Source organism: Oncorhynchus gorbuscha, linkage group LG15 (genome assembly GCF_021184085.1).
Source record: "Oncorhynchus gorbuscha isolate QuinsamMale2020 ecotype Even-year linkage group LG15, OgorEven_v1.0, whole genome shotgun sequence".
In the NCBI taxonomy this organism is placed as follows: domain Eukaryota; kingdom Metazoa; phylum Chordata; class Actinopteri; order Salmoniformes; family Salmonidae; genus Oncorhynchus; species Oncorhynchus gorbuscha.
The window spans coordinates 59,318,788-59,345,959 of NC_060187.1; the positions used below are offsets into that span (position 1 = coordinate 59,318,788).

Sequence of the window (27,172 nt, forward strand, 5' to 3'; positions counted from 1 at the left end):
AAAATTAAGACCAGAAGAGGTGTTTCACTAAATCTAGGTCTAAAACAGCTGGTTTTCGATTAAACATTTTTATTTTTAAATGAAAATTAATGTTTGAATTAAGATTTCTTTAATAACATTTTATAAACAGGTCATACAAATGGACAATTTAAAAGAATACACTTCCATCACGCAGATGGCGTGTTTCTCCATCTTTTTTTAGAATCATAAAAAGCACATTTGCCAACTCTGACTTGCCAGCATCAAAGCTCAAAATAATGAAAAAGATATATTTCTATTTTTTTTTGTATACCTGACAATCTCAACAGCAACAATCAATATAATTTTTAGGCAAACAAATACTATTTGAAATATCTCAAATACCTATAGCATTTGCCTTAGACTGCCTGAAGTGCCAATGGGTGGGGTTTGCAGTTTTGCGACTATACTATTGGTCCCATTGCACTAGGCAAGCTCAATAAAGCCCAGCTAAAGTATTTGAAATGATTTCAAATAGTATTTGAACCCATGTCTGGTAATAACAAAGACATGCATACCACTTAGTTGATGAAATGCAGCTCAGCTTCTTTGGGACTAGCCCATTTATTAACAAACGACAGCGATAGTAACAGAAAGATTGAATACAAAGGCGAAAAAAAGGAAATATGCTTGACGAAAAACATAGATAAGTGTCAATATGGAAAAAAGTAAACAATAGTTATTTTTAAAAAAGGCAAAGAGTGGTTTAGGTGTTGCTCCATATATAAATGCTCGAGTTGCGTTTGTATGTTCACAAATTCTGGGAGCACGGGGAATATTTTAGCCATAGTGCAAATACATGACAACGTTTACCTTATGTCTTAAACTGACTTCATTGGTTTTCTCCAGTACACCAAGCTTTCTTGCTTTTCACGTTCTCTCAATTTCTATTTTTTTCTTCATCTCTTGGACCTATTCTTCGGTATACTGTAAAGTGTTTGACAACTGCATAAACAAACCACTGCAGCATATTATTCTCTCATTATTCTCTTCAAAATAATCATGATATGGCTACAGGTTAAGTAACAACTAAAAGCATGACAGCAAATGCTGCTTTGAAACCTAATTGACACAGGAGAACAGTCGTATGTCACAAAACTGCAATTATCAATCAGCATTGAAATCACTCAAACATACTTATCGGCATTGAAATCACTCAACATATTTACAATGTAGTAAATATCAGTGTTCTGTGGCTGCTTTACAAAAGTGTTGCATTCATAGATTAGTGGTGATGTGTTCATACAAAAACAATCTAGCAAAAAGTACGCATAGCTGTAAGCATTTCTCTTTTCTTTGGTTTTGATAACACATACTATATAAAGTATGGCATTTTTTTTAAAGGCACAAAACACTTTTCCACATAGTCACAACTTATTGTGGAGAATGAACGCCTTGGAGTGGATCTCCCCTCTCCAGTCTAGATAGCAACTACATCAAAATAGTATGATTTCGGCCAATGTTCGATGGACAGTTTGCACGTTGGTCAATGTTAATCCTCACATTAAAATGCTATAGCCTCTAATACAGCATATTGGAGTAGTGATACTGGAATTAAATTCTTCAGTGAATTCAGAACCATGGTTTTCCCCCCGTACCAGTTCATTCTTTGATGGCAGATACTATATTTCTTTGGTAGATCATTCTTTTGGTTGGTGGATCATTCTTTTGGTTGGTGGATCATTCTTTTGGTTGGTGGATCATTGGCAATGCATCAAATGACACCACTAATCAGTTAATCGATCATAACGGTTCAGTTCTGTTCAAAGAGAAGACTTTTTCCTCTGTTAAACCAAACATAATCTGACCTAAAAGTCACTCATACATACAGGTGAAGGAAAAGTAGGTCTATTTGGCAAAGAAGACAATGAATACGTGCCTCTGCCAAGTTAGATCAACCCTAGTCTGGCTGATATTTGTCTGTCTGTGCTTCAGTAGCCTGATGCTTAGCTCTGGTATTTGACAGCAAGCTGCAGAAAGCTCTGGGGGAGGATGAGGGATCGAGCTGTGGTCTAGTGAGCAACTTGTGTGTGTTGGCATGACCTGAGAGGCAGTCTGTGGGTCTGTGTTAACAACCATGGCAGTGATGGGGGGCCCTGGGGTTGACCTAGGTGGGTGGATGTGTGTGTGTGTTAGGAGAGGGGCGATACGGTGTCTGTGTGTGGTCTATAGATTGCTATTGGTGTTGCAGTCGCGACACAGGATCTGGTCTCCATTGGGGAAGAAGCCCGCCCCCACCAGAGAGACCGAGCACTCTGTGCAGGTGAAGCAGGGCTGGTGCCACTGGCGCTCCTCAAACGAGATGTACTTCCCTCCGCCAAAACCTGGACAAGACAGGAAGGTGTTATTTAACAAAACAGCAAGTAGCCACTGAGGTCTCCTCCCATAAGTAAACATGTGTAATCAGATTATCCGCAATGCAGTCGCCACGAGTAAAGATAACCACTGATTGAATGCCATGTTATCCATCCCTTTGAAGATTTGGTGCGCGACTGCTATGTAGGCAGTCTGGAACATGGCCAACAGTTCCTCAGTACACCTGGAACCTCAGGAGAAAAAAAACATATCTAAAGCAGCTTTTCTCAACTGTCCCCTGCTACTGGGTCATAATAGCGGTCTGTGACCTTTGACCCTACCTGTGATAGGCTTGCTGCATGCCTCACACTTCTTGGAGTATAGGCTGCCGAAGCACTTGAGGCAGTAGGGGTTGTCTTCGCGCGAGGTGAAGTGCTGCCCTGCCAGCTGCACCTTGCAGCCCGAACACACAAAGCACTCCTTGTGCCACGGCTCATCCCGATACGTCACGCCCCCTTTAGCCAGGGCCTGGAGGGAAGAGAGGGTCAAAGGTCATCATAGTTAGTCAAAGACCACAAGTCAAAATGATAGAATGGAATACACTCAATAGATGTGATAAAAATGTTTCAGAATAATACAGAATGGACACCCTCTTAAGGCTTTTGCCACACAACTCCTTAACCCCTTTGGTTCCCAGAATCAGGAAATAAGGAATAAGCAGGGAATAAAGAGGGGATTTGGGGGAAGTTTTTACACGGACCTTTTTGCAGCGGGTGCAGCGCGGGGCGAACTTGTCCTCATAGCAGGACACGCAGTAGTGTTCATCCTTGTCTGGGATGAAGGACTTGGAGCCGATGGGCTGCTCACAGCTGTGGCAGATGAAACATCCCTCGTGCCATGTGGAGCCACCATACTCCAACTTCCTCGTGCCTGGGAGTGCAGAGATAGAGAGAGGAGAGAAAAGAGATAAGAGAAAAATGAAGTGAGAAAGGAGGAGATATTTATTTGGTAGAAGCATTTTGAAAAAACGAAATAGGTCCAAGTCAGAAGATGAATGGCAGTTGACAGCGATAATAGCAACAGAATGTCCCACTGTTGAGGAAATATTTTGTTGAAGGGAAAATTGAGTGAGAACAAAAAGAAAAAGCCCTGTCAAGAGTGCACAACATTTCACCGCTTGGCCGAATATCCCTGGCAAACGACATTGCTGTGGCTCAATCCAGACCTGGGTTCAAATACTTTTTGAAACCATGTCAAATACTTAAAGCTGTGCTTGACTGAACTTGCCTGTTGCAATGGAACCAATAGAAAAGTCCAACATTTGCAAACCACACCCACCTGGTACACCAGGCAGGCTAAAGCAAATGCTCAAAGTATTTGAAAGATTCCAAATAGTATTTGAACCCAGGTCTTGTTCTATCAGATCTGTCTAAGTGACAGAGTGCTTCTGAGGATTCCAGGATTCCATCCGAATGGCTTAGGGGATATTCTTGAGGTGATTGAAGTTTGGTATGGAGTTCTAAGACAAATAGCACCTAAGCTTTACCAAGTGAAGCTTGACAGTGCAAAACTACACCCTAGGCAAGAAGCCACTTAGCGACAGCACAACATCAGAACAATAGGTAACACTTTATTTGGATAGTCCCAACTCCCAAGTACAGTATATGGTTTGGAGATGTTCAGTAGATGTTCAACAACAGTTCAACAAACAATCCACTAACCCTAACCCTTATTCTAAACCTAACCCTAGATGCTAAAAGATATGTTGTTGATAGTATGACTATCTGTAGATCATTTACAGTACCAGTCAAATGTTTGGACACACCTACTCATTCAAGGGTTTTTCTTTAGTTTGACCGTTTTCCACATTGTAGTTCCCACATATGCTGAGCACTTGTTGGCTGCTTTTCCTTCACTCACAGTCCAACTCATCCCAAACCATCGCAATTGGGCTGAGGTCGGGTGATTGTGGAGGCCAGGTCATCTGATGCAGCACTCCATCGCTCTCCTTCTTGGTCAAATTGCCCTTACACAACTTCGAGGTGTGTTGGGTCATTGTCCTGTTGAAAAACAAATTATAGCCCCACTAAGCGCAAACCAGATGGGATGGCGTATCGCTGCAGAATGCTGTGGTAGCCATGCTGGTTCAGTGTGCCTTGAATTCTAGTAAAGCACCATCACACCTCCTCCCCCATGCGAGAACAGTCTATGACTAGGGTGTCTTACCAGAGGCTGCTGCCGATACAGTGTATAACCCGCCAGCTGTATGTTATTCAAATCAAACTTTATTTGTCACATGCGCCGAATACAAATGTTGACTTTACCGTGAAATGCTTACTTACAAGCCCTTAACCAACAGTGCAGTTCAAGAAGAGATCGACGTTCAGCCCCGACTCGGTGAAACAAACGATATTACAGTTTAATGTCCCGTTGGTAGTATATACGTGCTTTAAGTTCGTCCACTTTATTATCCAGCGATTGTACGTTAGCCAATTGTAACAATGGCAAAGGCAGATTAGCCACACGTTGCCGGATCCTCACAAGGCACCCCGATCTCCTTCTGCCCTACCTCTGCCTCTTTCTCCTGCGAATGACGGGGATGGGGGCCTGTTGGGGTGTCTGGAGTAAATCCCTCTCGTCCAACTCATCAAAGACAAAGTATTTGTCCAAATAAAGTGTGACGGAATAATATGGCACTAAAACACGTCATTATTCTACAGGCTCAGATGATACAGATGACATCTGTATCTTTACAGTTCGCTATCTGACACCCCTTACTGACACCATCCAACACCATCAACGCACACTGAATACAGTGAAGGGAATTTGTCTAAACTTAAAGAAGTATCCATTAAAAAAAAGAAAGAAAGAAAAGAAGGTACACCACCTCCACACTCTTCCTGGAATCATTTGCTGTTTTGGCTGATACAGTGGTGCCGAAATAGTTTACGGGCTTATCTCGTTATCATCAGACACTTGGCCACTCTCCAAGGCACGGGGATTTGGCTCAGAGACAGCAAGTAAGGCAAACTGGCAATTACCCTGTCACGTTCTGCCCCGGCCACGCTGACTCGCTAACTCTTTCTTCTCAATCGCTCTTTTGTCTCTCTGACATTCTCGCTTCCTCTGTATCTCTTTCTCTGGCTAGGTGCAAATGTTTTGTTGTCTAAGGTATTTCTCGAGATCTCAAGCTTTACGACAAAAGCCTCTTTGTGCTTTTCATGTTCACTATCCTATATCTTCAGACCATCTTAAACCCTCAGCTGCACAAATTATGAACAGTGCCAGGGTGACGCAAGGACAAACCATTTCCAAGGACGTGGGGGAGATCATTGATTACAGTCTTGTGTCACGTAGTGTACAGTATGTGTAGCATATGTTAAATATATATGCTAGAAGTGAGTTTGTCAGTGGAGGCTGGTGTCACTAAATCAGAGGATGGGCTCGTTGAAATGGCTGGAAAATATTGGAAAAGTTCCATTCATTTAATTTCACCCATTCATTACCACCCCCCCACAGTACCTGGCATGACGGTCTTGTCGCAGGCCACACACTTGGATGAGAACTCATTGCAGTAGCAGTCGTTGCACAACAGGGCCTCGTCCTGGCTGGTGAAGGGCTCGTCCGCCAGCGAGCGGTCACAGCGGAAACAACGGAAACAGTGCTCGTGGTAGTGCCGGTCCTCGTAGAACAGCTCCTGGAGATACAACAAGGGCAACAGTCGAGATCAGAATCAGAGATCAGAGCTACCATCCACTACCGTTGTGCCATTGAGCAAGCCGCTTAACTCCGAAACTGCTCCAGGGGGCTGCACTGTTGCTGACCTTGTGCTTTTCTGTCGTGTTTGGAGCAGGTCAAAATACCGGTTACATTTGCAAGATTAGTACTTTATGCTCATGCTATTCTTCCACCCAAGACAATTTACAGACACAAATTCCTAGGACTTCCTGGAAAGGAGTGCAATGTAGGCTACACAATGTAACGGAACGTGTAACGTAGAAGTGATTGGCTACACATATACATTGGATAGAATTGCATTGGTGACCCTGTTTAAAATGACCAGTGAACTACTGTGACCACCATGGTGAAGTATTGTAAATGATCTAAAAATAGTGCATTATACATCTAATTTAATGTGTTTTGGATATGTAATGACAATAACTCTGGTGACTCCCAGGTCATCCTGACACTGCAAGTACCAGGAAAACTCAAGCTAACAATGGGGTTTCTGGTTATGAACAGAGGGAATAGGCTAGCTGGGGCGGCAGGTCGAATCCCCGAGCTGAGAGGCAGAGAGGCAGCTGAGAAAGCGAGAGAGAACACACCCACCCTCATCGCTTATCTCATCCACTCCCTCTTGTTACTATCGCAAATAATCAGCGTCATGTGTTTGTTTTCCGTTAAGGAAATATTAAAACTGCTTTCATTGTGGCGAACAAGAAGACATTTTCCTCACAGCATTTCATGGTCTGACATGGCATGGCTGGCTAGTTGAGCTTGGTTGGAAACCATCTGTAATGGCATGTTTGCCTACACCTTGCACTTCCACACCATGAAAGACAACTGCCTCATTTAGCATACAGAATGCATAATTAACGAGAACTATTAACTACCACTCATTACCACGTAACAACAGTTTGCGGTGTTGAAATGACTCAACAAGTATTGCATGCCCTCATGAACATGACCCACTAGTGGATCCAAAATCAAAAGTCTTACCCTGGCATCATGGCCGATTAGCTCCTTGCACTCGTCGCAGGTGTTGGCGAACAGGCTGTCGTAACAGGGGATGCAGTAGGGGTTGTCCCCCTCTCCCCCATCTGCCTGGATGTACTTGCGTCCGTATAGGGACTCCTTGCAGTTGTCGCAGTCGAACCGGTCGCTCATTGTGACTTGTTCCATCCCTGCAACAGAAAAAGGAGTGTTGGCGTGAACATGAGCCTTTAAAATGGACCCTTTGTGCTAGGGAAGGCGAGCGGCAAGGAGGCAGGGAGTGGGTGACACAGGGTGGAGGGGGAGATGAGATGAACTCTGGTTAGGAGAGACATCAGTGAACTTAAAATGTTAACACCTGTAGTGTTTTGGTCTGTTAAATTTGTCATTTGCAAGCATTTTTCAGTCTGTCATTCTGTTCACTTTCTACTGTTCACCTTTAACTGAAGTTGAACTAAAACTTAACACAATGGAGAGAAAGAGAGACAGGGAGAGTGAAAGAGGAGAAAGAGAGGGAACAGGAGATGAGACTTGGCATTCATGGGGGGGTAGTTCAAAACAGCTATTAACTTTTATTGCCGAGTGATGAAAGCGAGATGCACACGCAGACAAGAGAGAGGGAGATGCACAGAGCTATCACTCTGGGCTTTGCTTGCACTCCTCCGTAACACTATCAACCCCTCTGAATCTACTGTCTCCGAGATGAAAGGAATGAAACGGTAAATGCAAATATTTGAGGTAAATATTTATGTTGGGAAGAGATGGAGATCTGTGTGGACCACCAACCGAGACAGCGGTGAAGACTACTCTCATGTCAAACTCATGACAGTCGACTTGTGAAAACACAAATCGAGGATAGGCCTACACACACACACACACACACACACACACACACACACACACACACACACACACACACACACACACACACACACACACACACACACACACACACACACACACACGTATGTATATATGTAAAAAGGGTGTTAAAAAAAAGGCCCATACTGAAGAGCTCAGTGACTTTCAACATGGCACCAATGTAGGATGCCACCTTTTCAACAAGTCAGTTCGTAAAATGTCTGCCCTGCTAGAGTTGCCCTGGTCAAATGTGAGTGCTGTCTGCTAGCTAGCCAACAGCTAGCCAACGTCTACTGAATAGAACTTCCGCACTCAACAACCCGGTCGCATTCCGCTTCGCTCCACAGGTAGTATCACATTTTTCATTTCATTTCATTACAGCACAACGGTTTGATTTGTTTGATCGTAGCTAGCTACATAGCTAGCTACATAGCCGTCTGTGTATCAAAGATAATTGTGTAGTCTAGAGCGATTTTCTAGGTTAGCTAGCCAGCTATTGTCGTTCTTTTAACGCAACGTAACGTAATCAACACTGCTAGCTAGCCAGCTAGCCCCCGAATAGCAGCACTGTAGAAACTACTACACTCAACGGAACGACTTGATTAGTGTAGTGTCAACAACGCAGCCACTGTCAGCTAGCCTACAAAGTCAACAACGCAGCCACTGCCAGCTAGCCTACTTCAGCAGTACTGTATCATTTTAAATAATTTTAGTCAATAAGATTCTTGCTACGTAAGCTTAACTTTCTGAACATTCGAGACGTGTAGTCCACTTGTCATCCCAATCTCCTTGCATTAGCGTAGCCTCTTCTGTAGCCTGTCAACTATGTGTCTGTCTATCCCTGTTCTCTCCTCTCTGCACAGACCATACAAACGCTCCACACCGCGTGGCCGCTGCCACCCTAATCTGGTGGTCCCAGCGCGCACGACCCACGTGGAGTTCCAGGTCTCCGGTAGCCTCTGGAACTGCCGATCTGCAGCCAACAAGGCAGAGTTCATCTCAGCCTATGCCTCCCTCCAGTCCCTCGACTTCTTGGCACTGACAGAAACATGGATCACCACAGATAACACTGCTACTCCTACTGCTCTCTCTTCGTCCGCCCACGTGTTCTCGCACATGAGAGCTTCTGGTCAGCGGGGTGGTGGCATAGGGATCCTTATCTCTCCCATGTGGTCATTCTCTCTTTCTCCCCTTACCCATCTGTCTATCGCCTCCTTTGAATTTCATGCTGTCACAGTTACCAGCCCTTTCAAGCTTAACATCCTTATCATTTATCGCCCACCAGGTCCCCTCGGAGAGTTCATCAATGAGCTTGATGCCTTGATAAGCTCCTTTCCTGAGGACGGCTCACCTCTCACAGTTCTGGGCGACTTTAACCTCCCCACGTCTACCTTTGACTCATTCCTCTCTGCCTCCTTCTTTCCACTCCTCTCCTCTTTTGACCTCACCCTCTCACCTTCCCCCCTACTCACAAGGCAGGCAATACGCTCGACCTCATCTTTACTAGATGCTGTTCTTCCACTAACCTCATTGCAACTCCCCTCCAAGTCTCCGACCACTACCTTGTATCCTTTTCCCTCTCGCTCTCATCCAACACTTCCCACACTGCCCCTACTCGGATGGTATCGCGCCGTCCCAACCTTCGCTCTCTCTTCCCCACTACTCTCTCCTCTTCCATCCTATCATCTCTTCCCTCTGCTCAAACCTTCTCCAACCTATCTCCTGATTCTGCCTCCTCAACCCTCCTCTCCTCCCTTTCTGCATCCTTTGACTCTCTATGTCCCCTATCTTCCAGGCCGGCTCGGTCCTCCCTCCCGCTCCGTGGCTTGACGACTCAATGCGAGCTCACAGAACAGGGCTCCGGAAAGCGGAAATGGAGGAAAACTCGCCTCCCCTGCGGACCTGGCATCCTTTCACTCCCTCCTCTCTACATTTTCCTCCTCTGTCTCTGCTGCTAAAGCCACTTTCTACCACTCTAAATTCCAAGCATCTGCCTCTAACCCTAGGAAGCTCTTTGCCACATTCTCCTCCCTCCTGAATCCTCCTCCCCTCCCCCCTCCTCCTCTCTGCAGATGACTTCGTCAACCATTTTGAAAAGAAGATCGACGACATCCGATCCTCGTTTGCTAAGTCAAACAACACCGCTGGTTCTGCTCACACTGCCCTACCCTGTGCTCTGACCTCTTTCTCCCCTCTCTCTCCAGATGAAATCTCGTGTCTTGTGACGGCCGGCCGCCCAACAACCTGCCCGCTCGACCCTATCCCCTCCTCTCTTCTCCAGACCATTTCCGGAGACCTTCTCCCTTACCTCACCTCGCTCATCAACTTATCCCTGACCGCTGGCTACGTCCCTTCCGTCTTCAAGAGAGCGAGAGTTGCACCCCTTCTGAAAAAACCTACACTCGATCCCTCCGATGTCATCAACTACAGACCAGTATCCCTTCTTTCTTTTCTCTCCAAAACTCTTGAACGTGCCGTCCTTGGTCAGCTCTCCCGCTATCTCTCTCTGAATGACCTTCTTGATCCAAAACAGTCAGGTTTCAAGACTAGTCATTCAACTGAGACTGCTCTTCTCTGTATCACGGAGGCGCTCCGCACCGCTAAAGCTAACTCTCTCTCCTCTGCTCTCATCCTTCTAGACCTATCGGCTGCCTTCGATACTGTGAACCATCAGATCCTCCTCTCCACCCTCTCCGAGTTGGGCATCTCCGGCGCGGCCCACGCTTGGATTGCGTCCTACCTGACAGGTCGCTCCTACCAGGTGGCGTGGCGAGAATCTGTCTCCTCACCACGCGCTCTCACCACTGGTGTCCCCCAGGGCTCTGTTCTAGGCCCTCTCCTATTCTCGCTATACACCAAGTCACTTGGCTCTGTCATAACCTCACATGGTCTCTCCTATCATTGCTATGCAGACGACACACAATTAATCTTCTCCTTTCCCCCTTCTGATGACCAGGTGGCGAATCGCATCTCTGCATGTCTGGCAGACATATCAGTGTGGATGACGGATCACCACCTCAAGCTGAACTTCGGCAAGACGGAGCTGCTCTTCCTCCCGGGGAAGGACTGCCCGTTCCATGATCTCGCCATCACGGTTGACAACTCCATTGTGTCCTCCTCCCAGAGCGCTAAGAACCTTGGCGTGATCCTGGACAACAAACTGTCGTTCTCAACTAACATCAAGGCGGTGGCCCGTTCCTGTAGGTTCATGCTCTACAACATCCGCAGAGTACGACCCTGCCTCACACAGGAAGCGGCGCAGGTCCTAATCCAGGCACTTGTCATCTCCCGTCTGGATTACTGCAACTCGCTGTTGGCTGGGCTCCCTGCCTGTGCCATTAAACCCCTACAACTCATCCAGAACGCCGCAGCCCGTCTAGTGTTCAACCTTCCCAAGTTCTCTCACGTCACCCCGCTCCTCCGCTCTCTCCACTGGCTTCCAGTTGAAGCTCGCATCCGCTACAAGACCATGGTGCTTGCCTACGGAGCTGTGAGGGGAACGGCACCTCAGTACCTCCAGGCTCTGATCAGGCCCTACACCCAAATAAGGGCACTGCGTTCATCCACCTCTGGCCTGCTCGCCTCCCTACCACTGAGGAAGTACAGTTCCCGCTCAGCTCAGTCAAAACTGTTCGCTGCTCTGGCTCCCCAATGGTGGAACAAACTCCCTCATGACGCCAGGACAGCGGAGTCAATCACCACCTTCCGGAGACACCTGAAACCCCACCTCTTTAAGGAATACCTAGGATAGGATAAAGTAATCCTTCTCACCCCCCCCCCTTAAAATATTTAGATGCACTATTGTAAAGTGGTTGTTCCACTGGATGTCATAAGGTGAATGCACCAATTTGTAAGTCGCTCTGGATAAGAGCGTCTGCTAAATGACTTAAATGTAATGTAAATGTCATTGTGCAGTGGAAACATCTAGGAGCAACAAAGACTCAAGCACAAAGTGGTAGGCCACACACGCTCACAGATCGGAACCGGCGAGTGTTGAATTGCATTGTGGTTAAAAATTATCTGCATTCAGTTGCAACACTCACTACTGAGTTAAACTACCTCTGGAAGCAACATCGGTACACAAACTGTTCGTCGGGAGCTTCATGAAATGGGTTTCCATGGCCAAGCAGCTGCACACAAGCCTAAGATTACAATGAGCAATGCTAAGTGTCGGCTGGAGTGGTGTAAAGCTCACCGCTATTTGACTTTGGTGCAGTGGAAACGCATTCTCTGGAGTAATAAATCACGCTTCACCATCTGTCAGTTCGACAGACTAATCTAGGTTTGGTGGATGCCAGGAGAACGCTACCTACCCCATGCATACTGCCAACTGTAAAGTTTGGTGGAGGAGGAATAATGGTCTGGGGCTATTTTTCATGGTTCGGACTGGGGCCCCTTAGTTCTAGTGAAGGGAAATATTAACGCAACAGCATACAATGACATTCTAGACAATTCTGTGCTTCCAACTTCGAAGACGGCGCTGGAGAAGATGGCTGATGTTTTACGTGCTCCTAACAGATTGTGTGTTTATGTTAGTTTTTTTGCGTTGTTTGTAACTTATTTTGTACATAATGTTGCTGCTACCATCTCTTATGACCGAAAATAACTTCTGGACAACCAGAGGGAGAAAAAAAATGTAATAAACTCTAGACCACCTTTACTCCAGACACAGAGACAAGAACAAATTTGCAAATCAGACCATAATTCTATCCTCTGGATTCTTGTTTACAAGCTAAAATTAAAGCAGGAAGCACCAGTGACTTGGTCAATAAAAAAGTGGTCAGATGAAGCAGATGCTAAGCTACAGGAATGTTTTGCTAGCACAGACTGAAATATGTTCTGGGATTCTTCTTATGGCATTGAGGAGTACACCACATCAGTCATTGGCTTCATCAATAAGTGCATCGATTATTTTTTATTTAAATTTATTTCACCTTTATTTAACCAGGTAGGCTAGTTGTTAACAAGTTCTCATTTGCAACTGCGACCTGGCCAAGATAAAGCATAGCAGTGTGAACAGACAGAGTTACACATGGAGTAAACAATTAACAAGCCAATAACACAGTAGGAAAAAAAGGAGAGACTATATACATTGTGTGCAAAAGGCATGAGGTAGGCGAATAATAAAATTTTTGCAGATTAACACTGGAGTGATAAATGATCAGATGGTCATGTACAGGTAGAGATATTGGTGTGCAAAAGAGCAGAAAAGTAAATAAATAAAAACAGTATGGGTATGAGGTAGGTAAAAATGGGTGGGCTATTTGCCGATAGACTATGTACAGATGCAGCGATCGGTTAGCTGCTCAGATGTCATCCCCACAGTGAATGTACGTACATATCCGAACCAGAAGCCATGGATTATAGGCAACATCCACACTGAGCTAAAGGCTAGACCGATCGCTTACAAGGAGCGGGACTCCAACCCGTAAGCTTATACTTCATCCCGCTATGCCCTCCGACAAACATTAAAACAGACAAAGTGTCAATACAGGACTAAGATCAAATCGTACCACACCAACTGACGCTCATCGGATGTGCAGGGCTTGCAAACCATTACCTTTGTCATCAACATTGTTGCATGTGCTGCATTAACCATTCAGACTGAACGAAGGTGTCTCGTGGGCATGCAACAACAAATGCGCTCCTTGAGTGACAGGGGATGGGACTAGGTCTGTGTGGAAAGCGAGAGAGCGAGATGACGCAAGTAGAGGAGTAAACTATACAAATGGACGTATCACACTTAAAAACCCAAACATTCAAATACTGTTATAGAAGGTAAAGTAAAAACCAAAACTGGTCCGTGCATCAATACCGGTATATAGTCAAATACAGTATACCGCCCAGCCCTAGGTCAGAGACCTGGCCATGTGGTGCCAGGACAACAACCTCTCCCTCAACGTGATCAAGACAAAGGAGATGATTGTGGACTACAGGAAAAGGAGGACCGAGCATGCCCCATTCTCATCGACGGGGCTGTAGTGGAGCAGGTTGAGAGCTTCAAGTTCCTTGGGTGTCCACATCACCAACAAACTAACATGGTCCATGCACACCAAGACAGTCGTGAAGAGGGCACAAAGCCTATTCCCCCTCAGAAGACTGAAAAGACTTGGCATGGGTCCTCATATCCTCAAAAGGTTCTACAGCTGCACCATCGAGAGCATGGTTGCAACACTGCCTGGTATGGCAACTGCTCGGCCTCCGACCACAAGGCACTACAGATGGTAGTGCATACAGCCCAGTACATCACTGGGACCAAGCTTCCTGCCATCCAGGACCTCTATACCAGGCGGTGTCAGAGGAACACCCTAAAGATTGTCAAAGACGTCAGCCACCCATGTCATAGACTGTTCTCTCTGCTACCACATGGCAAGCTGTACCAGAGTGCAAAGTCGAGGTCCAAGAGGCTTATAAACAGCTTCTACCCCCAAGCAATAAAAGACTCCTGAACATTTAATCAAATGGCTACCCAGACTATTTGCATTGCCCCCCTCTCTCTCTTTTACCGCTGCTACTCTCCATTATTATAAATGCATAATAGCTTTAATAACTACCTATATACATGTGCATATTACCTCAACTAACCGGTGCCCCGCATATCGACTCTGTACCGGAATCCACTGTATATAGTCTCGCTATTGTTATTTTACTGCTGCTCTTTAACTACTTGTTACTTTTATTTCTTATTCATATTTTTTTTAACTACGTTGTTGGTTAGGGGCTTGTAAGTAAGCATTTCACTGTGCAGTTAGGTAACCTGTTGTATTCAGCGCATGTGACTAATAAAATTTGATTTGATCCTAATAGGAGCAAAGGGCCGGAACAACTCCATATTAATCCCCATGATTTTGGAATGAGATGTTCGACCAGCAGGTGTCCACACACTTTTGGTCATGTAGTGTATATTCACTAACATATACTGTAATGTTATATTTATACATACAGTTTTTAAAGGAACATCAGTTTGATGACATACTATATATATCTTAGCTGAAGTACACAAAGTGCACAATAATATTGTTTGTGCATTATGGTAATAGAATCTGGTTGCCATAACATTACAGTGTCGCTGAAGGAAAGCCCTGTGATAAGTGTTCAACCACCCAGAAATAATGAAATCAAGACTTGAGAGGTCTAGTGCTGCCTGTGTTAATATTCACACACACAGAGACAGTGCAATCACCACACACACACACACACAGTGCAATCACCACAACACATAATACTGGATCAAAGACCACAGACCTAAACTATTATGTTTCAGCTCTCGGTGAGGGGCAATTCCACTGTTCAAGTAAATGTGTTTTTATTACATTTTTGGAAATTATTAGAAGTAGTCCTTGTGCATAGCATTGTAAGGTTTGTTTAACTTGCAATCATTGGTTTTTGTTTGACATAGATTTTATTTGATTTTTTAAAAATGGGAGTCTGTCATTCATGTGGAATTGCTTCAAATGAGTCGGGTGATGGAGTAAAGACAAAAATGTCCTCACCTGCTCCTAATGTTCATAATTAATCCAATGATGTGTTCTCTCTGAAATTACACCACTTTACCCATTTTGGCGAGGCACTTTCAACCCCCTCTCTTCCCCCTTCAATAAGCAGAATCATAAATTAGGCAGCGTTACTGTTAGGGAGCCCTGCGGTCTCTGGTTCACGTCACTAGCCTACCACAGCTCTACAACTAATGAGGCAACTGATACATATCCCCGAGGACCTGAGAGACTCAACCATTATTCACTTCATAGTCATGAAACTGGGGGGGGGGGCGTCACTGACAACCACCTTGGTTAAACCGAACATGGATGATTGGATGGAATTTGAGCTTGCAACCCCACGGTTCAATACCTAGAACTTTCTTTAGTGAGCCAAAGTAAAATGTTAGCTAGCTTCATGCCATGACTTGTCTATACATATGACACAAGGCTAAGGTGTAGGCTGCACCATCAAACCAAAGCATATCCTGCTGCACCAGGTATGTGCTAGCCTTGCTTTCCAAACAGGTGAACGAGACCAGGCATGTGTATACTCATGCGGTACTGAAAGCAAAGGTTAGCCTGTGTTTTGACATCATCCTTCATCTAAAATACATTTCAAAAAATGGAGGATCTGTTTATTGCCCTTTCTCAGTTCATTTGTATAAGTAGCTTGCAAAGAAGTCGTTCAAAGTATGGCCAGAAAGCACTTAGGTTTGATGTAAGCACTATTTCTGTGAAGGCTGGACCAATATTGCATTGGAGATGTCTAAACAACCAAGGGTACAAGCTTTCGGAGCCTGGCATGGATCATCCAAGGCATTCTGGAGCCCACTTCTTTCCCCCTTGCGTGGACCATCCAGGCAGCTTTGGCCCAACATCCAAATTAAACATCCCCTTTTCAGGACCCGGTCTTTCAAAGATATTTGGATTTTTACGAATTAACTACACAGATCTTCATTGTAGGGTTTAAACACCGTTTCCCATGCTTGTTCAATGAACCATACACAATTAATGAACATACACCTGTGGAACGGTCATTGAGACACTAACAGCTTACAGCAATAGGCACTTAAGGTCAGAGTTTTGAAAACTTAGTGTCCTAAAGGAGGCCTTTCTACTGAACCTGAAAAACACCAAAAGAAAGATGCCCAGGGTCCCTGTTTATCTGAGTGAACATGACTTAACATGACATGCTGCACGGAGGCATGAGGACAGCAGATGTGGCCATGGCAATAAATGACAATGTCTGTACTCTGAGACGCCTAAGACCGTGCTACATGGAGACGGGACGGACAGCTGATTGTCCTGGCACATCCGAACATCACACCTGTGGGACAGGTACAGGATGGCAACAACTGCCCGAGTTACACCAGGGTCGCACAGTCCCTCCATTAGTGCTCAGACTGTCCGCAATGGGCTGAAAGAGGCTGGACTGAGGGCTTGCAGGCCTGTTGTAAGGCAGGTCCTCACCAGACATCACTTGAAACAACGTCACCTATGGGCACAAACCCACCATCGCTAGACCAGATAGGACTGGCAAAAAGTGCTCTTCACTGACGAGTTGCGGTTTTATCTCACCAGGGGTGATGGCCGGATTTGCGTTCATCGTCGAAGGAATGAGCATTACACCGAGGCCTGTACTCTGGAGCGGGATCAATTTGGAGGTATGAGGGTCTGTCGTGGTCTGGGGCGATGTGTCACAGCATCATCGGACTGAGCTTGTTGTCATTGCAGGCAATCTCAACGTTGTGCGTTACAGGGAAGACATCCTCCTCCCTGATGTGGTACCATTCCTGCAGGCTTATCCTGACATGACCCTCCAGCATGACAATTAGAGGTCGACCGATTATGATTTTTCAACGCCGATATCGATTAAAATCGTCCAATTTGTATTTATTTATAAATATGACAAATACAACAATACTGAATGAACACTTATTTTAACTTAATATAATACATCGATGAAATCAATTTAGTCTCAAGTAAATAAGGAAACATGTTCAATTTGGTTTAAATAATGTAAAAACAGAGTGTTGGAGAAGAAAGTAAAAGTGCAATATGTGCCATGTAAGAAAGCTAACATTTCAGTTCCTTGCTCAGAAGATGAGAACATATGAAAGCTGGTGGTTCCTTTTAACATGAGTCTTCAATATTCCCAGGTAAGAAGTTTAGGTTGTAGTTATTATAGGACTATTTCCCTCTATACCATTTGATTTTCATTAACTTTTGACTTTTGGATTTTCTTATAGGCACTTTAGTATTGCCAGTGTAACAGTATAGCTTCCGTCCCTCTCCTCGCTCCTCCCTGGGCTCGAACCAGCAACACAACGATAAAAGCCACCATCGAAGCAGCGTTACCCATGCAGAGCAAGGGGAACAACAACTAGAAGGCACAGAGTGAGTGATGTTTGAAACGCTATTAGCGCGCACTAACTAGCCAGCCATTTCACTTTGGTTACACTAGCCTCATCTCGGGAGTTGATAGGCTTGAAGTCATAAACAGCGCAATGCTTGACGAACAACGAAGAGCTGCTGGCAAAACGAACGAAAGTGCCTACCACCGCTCAGTCAGATACTTAGAAACGCAGGACACACTAGATAATATCTAGTAATATCAACCATGTGTAGTTAACTAGTGATTATGATTGATTGTTTTTTAGAAGATAAATTTAATCCTAGCAAGCAACTTACCTTTGCATGTTATGTGAATGCAGTAAGCCATCTCCTTGTGGAGTGCAACGAGAGAGAGGCAGGTCGCTATTGCGTTGGACTACTGTAAGATTGTAAGATTGCAAGATTGGATCCCGCGAGCTGACAAGGTGAAAATCTGTCGTTCTGCCCCTGAACAAGGTAGTTAACCCACCTTTCCTAGACCGTTATTGAAAATAAGAATGTGTTCTTAACTGACATGCCCAGTTAAATACAAGGTATAACAAAAAAATATATATTCAAAAAATATAATAAAATATATACACTGCTCAAAAAAATAAAGGGAACACTAAAATAACACATCCTAGATCTGAATGAATGAAATATTCTTAAATACTTTTTTCTTTACATAGTTGAATGTGCTGACAACAAAAATCACACAAAAAACTATCAATGGAAATCAAATTTATCAACCCATGGAGGTCTGGATTTGGAGTCACACTCAAAATAAATGTGGAAAACCACACTACAGGCTGATCCAACTTTGATGTAATGTCCGAAAACAAGCCAAAATGAGGCTCAGTAGTGTGTGTGGCCTCCACGTGCCTGTATGAACTCCCTACAACGCCTGGGCATGCTCCTGATGAGGTGGCGGATGGTCTCCTGAGGGATCTCCTCCCAGACCTGGACTAAAGCATCCGCCAACTCCTGGACAGTCTGTGGTGCAACATGGTGTTGGTGGATAGAGCAAGACATGATGTCCCAGATGTGCTCAATTGGATTCAGGTCTGGGGAACGGGCGGGCCAGTCCATAGCATCAATGCCTTCCTCTTGGAGGAACTGCTGACACACTCCAGCCACATGAGGTCCAGCATTGTCTTGCATTAGGAGGAACCCAGGGCCAACCACACCAGCATATGGTCTGAGGATCTCATCTCGGTACCTAATGGCAGTCAGGCTACCTCTGGCGAGCACATGGAGGGCTGTGCGGCCCCCCAAAGAAATGCCACCCCACCCCATGATTGACCCACCGCCAAACCGGTCATGCTGGAGGATGTTGCAGGCAGCAGAACGTTCTTCACAGCGTCTCCAGACTCTGTCATGTCTGTCACATGTGCTCAGTGTGAACCTGCTTTCATCTCTGAAGAGCACAGGGTGCCAGTGGCGAATTTGCCAATCTCTGTGTTCTCTGGCAAATGCCAAACGTCCTGCACGATGTTGGGCTGTAAGCACAACCCCCACCTGTGGACGTCGGGCCCTCATACCACCCTCATGGAGTCTGTTTCTGACCGTTTGAGCAGACACATGCACATTTGTGGCCTGCTGGAGGTCATTTTGCAGGGCTCTGGCAGTGCTCCTCCTCCTTGCACAAAGGCGGAGGTAGCGGTCCTGCTGCTGGGTTGTTGCCCTCCTATGGCCTCCTCCACGTCTCCTGATGTACTGGCCTGTCTCCTGGTAGCGCCTCCATGCTCTAGACACTACGCTGACAGACACAGCAAACCTTCTTGCCACAGCTCGCATTGTTGTGCCATCCTGGATGAGCTGCACTACCTGAGCCACTTGTGAGTTTTAGCATGAGACCAAGTCTACCACTAGAGTGAAAGCACCGCCAGCATTCAAAAGTGACCAAAACATCAGCCAGGAAGCATAGGAACTGAGAACTGGTCTGTGGTCACCACCTGCAGAACCACTCCTTTATTGGGTGCGTCTTGCTAATTGCCTATAATTTCCACCTGTTGTCTATTCCATTTGCACAACAGCATGTGAAATGTATTGTCAATCAATGTTGCTTCTAAGTGGACAGTTTGATTTCACAGAAGTGTGATTGACTTGGAGTTACATTGTGTTGTTCAAGTGTTCCCTAAATTTTTTTTGAGCAATATATATATATATATATATAAAAAACATATATTCTTTTTAAAAATCAGATTTTTATGAAAACTTTAAATCGGCCCTAATTAAATCAGCCATTCCGATTAATCGGTCGACCTCTAATGCCAATGCCACCAGTCATACTGCTCGTTCTGTGCGTGATGTCCTGCAAGACAGGAATGTCAGTGTTTTGCCATGTCCAGCGAAGAGCACAGATCTCAATCCCATTGAGCATGTCTGGGACCTGTTGGATCGGGGGGTGAGAGCTAGGGACATTCCTCCCAGAAATGTACGGGAACTTGCAGGTGACTTGGTGGAAGAGTGGGCTAACATCTCACAGCAAGAACTGGCAAATCTAGTACAGTCCATGAGGAGGAGATGCACAGCAGTACTTAATACAGCTGGTGGCCACACCAGATACTTACTGTTACTTTTGATTTTAACCCCCCCCACCCCCCTTTGTTCAGGGACACATTATTACATTTGTTAGTTACACGTCTGTGGAACTTGTTAGGTTTATGTCTCAGTTATGTTCATAAATATGTACATGTTAAGTTTGCTGAAAATAAAGTTGACAGTGAGAGGATGTTTCTTTTTTTGCAGAGTTTACGGCCTCTGGGGAGACGACAGCTTGAGCTACAATAACCCGCCTGCCAGCAATCAGTTAAGATTAGGAAGCAGCCAGTGGCTCCAAGGGACTCCAAACTAAGGATGGGAACTTTACACTCGTCGACATTCCTAAGCCCGATACATAAATACATATTCGGGTAGGACAGAACGGGTTGTTTGGTCATCACATCTTGTGGTATTGAAATGCAAGAGTAACAATCCGTGAGGGGCGAGCGGACAGCCCTGATGGGTAAATTAACTCCGGATGCCACAGGACCTGGGCTCTCACAGCGAGAGAGCATGACGTCAGTGTACGACCCTGGGGCTCCACAAGTGATTGAATCCAGAAACCGAAACGACCACCCTTCAAACCACCACCACCCCCTAAAAAGATGGTGAGGGGGCTGCTGTTTGCTCAGAGAGAGTGAGAGCGAGACCGAAAGAATGGAAGGTTGTAGGGGGTGGAAGTGGTACTCAGAGAACTACGATCGAGACTATTTCTCACACTGCTTTGCTCCCAGTGTATCCCGGATTCCCGGAAGGAGTCCATATTATCCGTGCTTGGGGCGCAGTGACTAAGAAAAACCACTTTCTGCTCGTAACATTCCCAAACACTAGAGTAGTGAGTGACACATTCCCCTGAGAGAGAGACTTCTAGGAAAGCACTACCTCCCCCGCCAAGAATGACCAACAACCCAACAATTCTGTTTATGATATCATATCTTACAGTAGGGAAGGTTACTTGTAATACATTCTGGTATATTACATGCATAATTCCCAAAAGGGAATGTAACTGTCTGGAAGACATTTAGCTCAATGGAAACGTATCCAGATGCTGCAAATGCTATATACTGTAGTTAGAAATGGAGCGGCTCCTCACCAGTGCCTTTTCCTCTGACTTTCTTTACTCTTTCAAGGCCGTTGATTGGGGTTGAAGTCTCTCAGTCTCAGCCAGAACATCCGGTGAGATAGCTAGAGAACGTCAAGGTCAGTCTAGTCATCACAACCCGCACCCCCCCCCCCCCCCCCAATTAACATGTTGGTGGGCTTATTGGAGACCCAGAGACAGAGGTTTATGCGTAGAGATAGAACCCTAGCAATGTAAACGTGATTCTCTCTATGCGTAGAGATAAAACAATAGAGTGGCTGATTGCTTTCTCTATGGGTCTATGCAAGTTGTTTACTCATTGCTGCCAAGTCAGTCAGCACTATACGCCGTTTGATCAGGCTCAAACTCAGGATGTGCGCCAGAGATGGGTTAGCTAAGGCTCCCTCCCACCAACCCCAGTGCTGGGTCCGGTTTAACTGACGGGCCCGCTAATCCCCTGATTAAAAACTCTGCTCGCGCTTCGGTTCACTCCAAACGAGCCGGCCGTTGCACTCCACGCTGGGAACAGTCCCTAGTGCTCTTCCTCTGTCCCAACGCCCCGGTGAGAGTATCCGCTTGTAAAACGTCTGTTTGGCGACGGTCAGAGTTGCCAGACAAAGCAGTAGACAGTGTGTTACATCAACAGATGAGAGAGACAGTCCCTGGCTGTCGAAAAAAAGACTGTAGCGAGTTCCACAAAGTATGCTACACAAGCAAACTATGACATAACCATCTAATGTTCCACAATTACAGACACAGGAATAGCATTGATGAGAGACAAGTTGTTGTGAAGGAAAATGTTATGAAGACCATGAGCAGAGAAAGTTAAAAACGATTTCAAAATGTGGATATGAAAGGGTGATATTTACGAGACAACCAAATAAACCAAGTACATTATAGGCCTATCTATAGCCAGAGTGCACACGACTAACACCTTTCAATCTTATGGGAAACACATGCATGTCTTAGAGGCTGAAAAATAAAAACGTGACGCTATAGCTACTGTACTTGTGTCATTTCTGGAAATTTCCTCTATAATCATGCGTTGAGGATTAGTCTGTCGGAGTGGATCAGAATGTTGATGAGTAAGCGTAAGGCTGCTGGAGCTGAGCCGATGTAAACATGGCAAGGAGAGCCCTTGACGTACTAGACCGCGACATCGCCCTGTGTACTTCACCCAACAGGTGTTCTGTGTAGAGTTCAAGCTCTTGCTTGTCTGTGTGTACTCTATGATTAAGCACATACATATGCGCGCACACACACACACACACACACACACACACACACACACACACACACACACACACACACACACACACACACACACACCCTCAAAAAAGGTTCAGAGTGTCCTCACACACAGACATCAACCAAGAGCAATGCTGCTGTATCTTTTGAGTCTCCTTTCCAAAGTGTGGAAAGGAGACTCAAACAAGGTCAACAAAACATTATTAATACCGACTACAACTGTTTTAACTTCGACAAGAATGTGTGCTCCCGGTTTTAAAAACACCTCTATTTCACTGACTGGGAATGAGACCACCGTTGTCCTTTTTAAAAGGACATATATTAAGAAAAAAAGGACATGAATGGCCATCTTAAAGTGTGAGAAAAGAAAGGATTGACTACCAGAATATGGGGGAGTGGTTGTGTGTTAGACATGAGCTGGCCTCCTTAGGAATATTACTTCTAACCACTCGGCGCTCTGCAGTTGGTCAGGCCAGTCTGGTGTGCAAAGAGTACTCCCATACAGTCTATGGCCACTCCTCAGTAAAAAAGTGTCAAGATAAGCCAGTCCGTCAGAGTCTATCCAATAGTTCTCCTAAATTACAACATCTCAAAGACATGGAGGAGTAGAGGGGAAACAAAGATGGGTTCCTATTGCAGTCCGAAGGCATATATTTCACACACATTGAACTAACCATTGGTCTATATAAAAACAAAGCATATACACTACATTTCCAAGAGTATGTGGACACCTGCTTGTCAAACTTCTCATTGCAAAATCATGGGCATTAATATAGAGTTGGTCCCCCCCCCCCTTTGCTGCTAGAACAGCCTCCTCTCTTCTAGGAAGGCTTTCCACTAGATGTTGAAACATTGCTGCAGGGACTTGCTTGCATTCAGTCACAAGCGCATTAGTAAGGTCGGGCAATAAGGCTTGGCTCGCAGTCGGCGTTCCAATTCATTCCAAAGGTATTCGTTGGGGTTGATGTCAGGGCTCTGTGCAGGTCAGTCAAGTTCTTCCACAAAGATCAACAAACCATTTCTGTATGGACCTTGCTTTGTGCACAGGGGTATTGGAATCAGGCAAACATTTTTTTGTGATTTCATAGAGCCCTGCAAACCACATTGTGGCTCTCCAGGGACTTAGAGCCAGTGTCCTCTGTTTTGACCAATCAAAGGTTTTATAAATGGCATGACAAGTGTACATTTTTTTGTGTCTATCCTGTGTTTGTCTGTTTAGATGTTTTTTTGTTTCTATAGATGTGTGGGAATAGGTTTCATTGAGTATTGGCGAGTATACCCAAATCAGTAGAGCACAGGGAATCTGAGTCTCCAGCATCCAGCTGACCTATACTTCCTGTAGTTGCCAAATACCTCTGTTTCTGTTCATACTTGTGTTGTCACCTCAACAATGAATGTTGTGAATGGGAGAGGTGGGAATACAGCCCACAATGCACCCTCAAAAATAAATCCTAGAGTGCAATGTAAGAATATTCACAACTGACTATTACATAGTCAATGCTTACAGATACACATGACCAAAAGTATGTGGACACCTGCTAGTCAAACAGCTCATTCCAAAATCATGGGCATTATTATAGAGTTGGTACAAAAATGTGACGGTGCCACGTTGAAAGTCACTGAGCTCTTCAGTATGGGCCATTCTACTGCCAGTGTCTGTCTATGGTGATTGCATGGCTGTGTGCTCGATTTTCTACACCTTTCAGCTACCGGTGTTGTTGAAATAGTCGAAGCCACTAATTTGAAGTGGTGTCCGCATAATTTTTGGTCATGTAGTGTATCAGTTAATATTAACCTGCTAAGTATTTTTCGAATTAAAACATGACAATTGCTGCATTAGCTAAACTGGCTAGAATGGGCAATATGAGAAGGACAGAGAAAACGCACGGAGAGTGAGAAGAAATTAAAGGAGAAATCAAATGGAATAGATAGAAAGAGCAAAGAAGAGGGTGACATTTAGAGGGAAATCCAATCTTGGCGTTGGATCTGAAACCTATGGCACGTCATAAATCAGAGCAGAGGAAAAGTGAAACGTTGGGTTTGGATAAACACATACCACCACATTGTGCTCCTCAGTTCTACTGTCTGGATGTCTTCCAGACAGAGTAAAGCTCCTTGGCTGGCTTTGAGACGGGTAGAAAATACAGCGCTGGACACTTCACTATATCATTTAAGGCCCGGTTGAGCATATCGAGAAAAGTTCATTTGTGTTACAGTCCAATCGCAATGGCCATTTCAAAACTAAGCCAAACGGGGAACCTCTCCCTGCCTTATTTACTCAATGTATCACACCGTGTCAGCTAGATAAGACTCTCCATTTGGTGATGAATGTTAAATGTCAATTGCATGAATTACACAACAATATTTTCATGGTCCAGAACCTGTTTGTGTTAGACTGTCCTTAGGATTACGATCCCTTTACGTTTAAACACATTTTCTTAAGGCAAGGCAAGGCCAGTGTCCTTTGGGATTTAAACAGTTGATAATTCAAGGACTACACCCTCCACAGAGACAGCTAGGATGCCAAGATGACTGGACATTTGCCTGGCGACTTCCCTTAACATCAGGACATCAACGGGCTGTCAGGTTCAACTGCCTTGTTAGGCTTTTGAGAACACAATGATCTAGCTACTGCAAGTCTTGTGCTGGATAAGTACAGTGCCTTCAGAAAGTATTCACATAGAGACATTTATTTTCAAATTGATAAAAAAAAAAAAAAAAAGTCACTGGTCTACACACAAACACATGTCAAAGTGGAATTACGTTATATATATATATATATATATATATATATATATATTTTTAAATTTTTATTATTTATTATTAACTGAAACGTCTTAAGTCCATATGTATTCAACCCCTTTGTTATGGCAATCCTAAATAAGTGGGTTAAACATGTGCTTGTAAGGTTACATAATAAGATGCATGGACTCACGGAGTGCAATTATAGTGTTTAACAATATTTGAATGACTAGCTCATCTCCGTATCTCACTCATATTGATAATTGTAAGGTCCCTCAGTCAAGCAGTGAATTTCAAACACATTCAACCACAAAAACCAGGGAGGTTTTCCAATTCTTCGCAAAGAAAGTAGATGGTAAAAATTTTAAAAAGCTAATATTGAATATCCCTGTGAGCATGAAGAAGTTATTAATTTCACTTTGGATGGTGTATGAATACGCCCAGTCACAACAAATGTGTGTGTCCTTCCCATCTCAGTTGCTGAAGAGGAAGGAAACTGCTCAGGAATTTCACTACGAGGCCAATGGTGACTTTAAAACAGTTACAGATTAATGGCTGTGGTAAGAGAAAACTGAGGATGGATCAACAACATTGTAGTTACTCCACAATATTAACCTAACTGACATTGAAAAGAAGCATGTACATGAATGAAAAAAATATTCCAAAATATGCATCCTGTTTGCAACATGGCGCTAAAGTAATACTGCAAAAAAATGTGGTAAAGCAATATAACTTTTTGTCCTGAATACAAAGTGTTATTGGATTTGCCCCAAACATACACATTACCGAGTACCACTTTCAATATATTTCACTATAGTGGTGGCTGCATCATGTCATGAGTATGCTTGGGTATACTTATGCAAATGAGATATTTTCAATAAATGTGCAAAAAAAAAAAAAGTTCACTGTCATTATGGCGTATTGCGTGAAAATGGGTGAGAAAAAAACCATGTAATACATTTTGGATTTAATCTGTAACAACAAAATGAGGAATAAGTCTAAGGGTACGAATACTTTCTGAAGCCACTGTAACTCAGCCTATGCATGTCGGCTGACATGAAGGACTAGAGGCACAATGAAGCAACAAAGTCAAACTAGGGGATACATTTCATGAGCAACATCTGTTTGTACTTTTGTAGTTGTGAGCTGCACTCGCTGGCATTTGCTGCATCAGATAAAGACACGACAGTAACTGTGAGGAAGGGGTGAGCCAATGAAGTCAGAGGAAGCAGAGGAAATTGCTCATGATAACGAGATCACACCATGTTTGCAAAAACAGTGACTATAACAACCCAATGAAAACGAGATAACCACGCTTACAAACACACAAACACACAGTCACTATAACAACCTAATGAACAGACACACAAAGATGCTGTCTGCTTCTAACTGACAAACGACGATTCACATGGGGATAATATGACGCAGAACCTAGCTAGCTGCTTTCCAATAGTACCCAACATTAAAATAAACAAGGACAAAGGCACTCACTCGTCACAATTAAAATGCCAGAGGCATATCTTAAACTCTGATGTGTCTCGGTAGGTCAAAACCATTGTTAAACCAACACTTCCTGTTTTAAGCAATGCATCATTTCCTTAATTGCGGTTGGAACAGGCCAACTCCGCCCCAGCACTCCATAGCTTCCACGGGGCGGGATGCATAGCCATTGCGCAATCTGTGGCCGCCGCTGTTTACGCTTCCAGACACGGAGTGGAGCCACAGATCGGACGGCGTTGGTAAACAAACAGAGGATCCAGCTGAAGAGTTGCCACTTCTAGGTCTTTTCTCCCCCACTTTCAGACGAGAACAACCTGGC

The 27,172-nt window shown here is 44.6% G+C and overlaps 1 protein-coding gene across 1 annotated transcript in view; it reads right to left on the reverse strand.

Moving 5' to 3' along the window:
* Positions 1 to 558: 558 nt before the first annotated feature.
* The window catches only part of LOC123997603 (four and a half LIM domains protein 3-like), a 52,387-nt gene continuing 25,773 nt past the window's right edge, over positions 559 to 27,172 (reverse strand). Inside the window, exons 2-6 of the mRNA XM_046302010.1 lie at positions 7,033 to 7,217; positions 5,836 to 6,010; positions 3,074 to 3,243; positions 2,655 to 2,841; positions 559 to 2,342 (exon numbers count right to left, since the gene is read on the reverse strand). Of these exons, the coding sequence (XP_046157966.1) occupies positions 2,185 to 2,342; positions 2,655 to 2,841; positions 3,074 to 3,243; positions 5,836 to 6,010; positions 7,033 to 7,217 (875 nt within the window). The 3' untranslated portion in view covers positions 559 to 2,184. The remainder of the gene's footprint in view (positions 2,343 to 2,654; positions 2,842 to 3,073; positions 3,244 to 5,835; positions 6,011 to 7,032; positions 7,218 to 27,172) is intronic.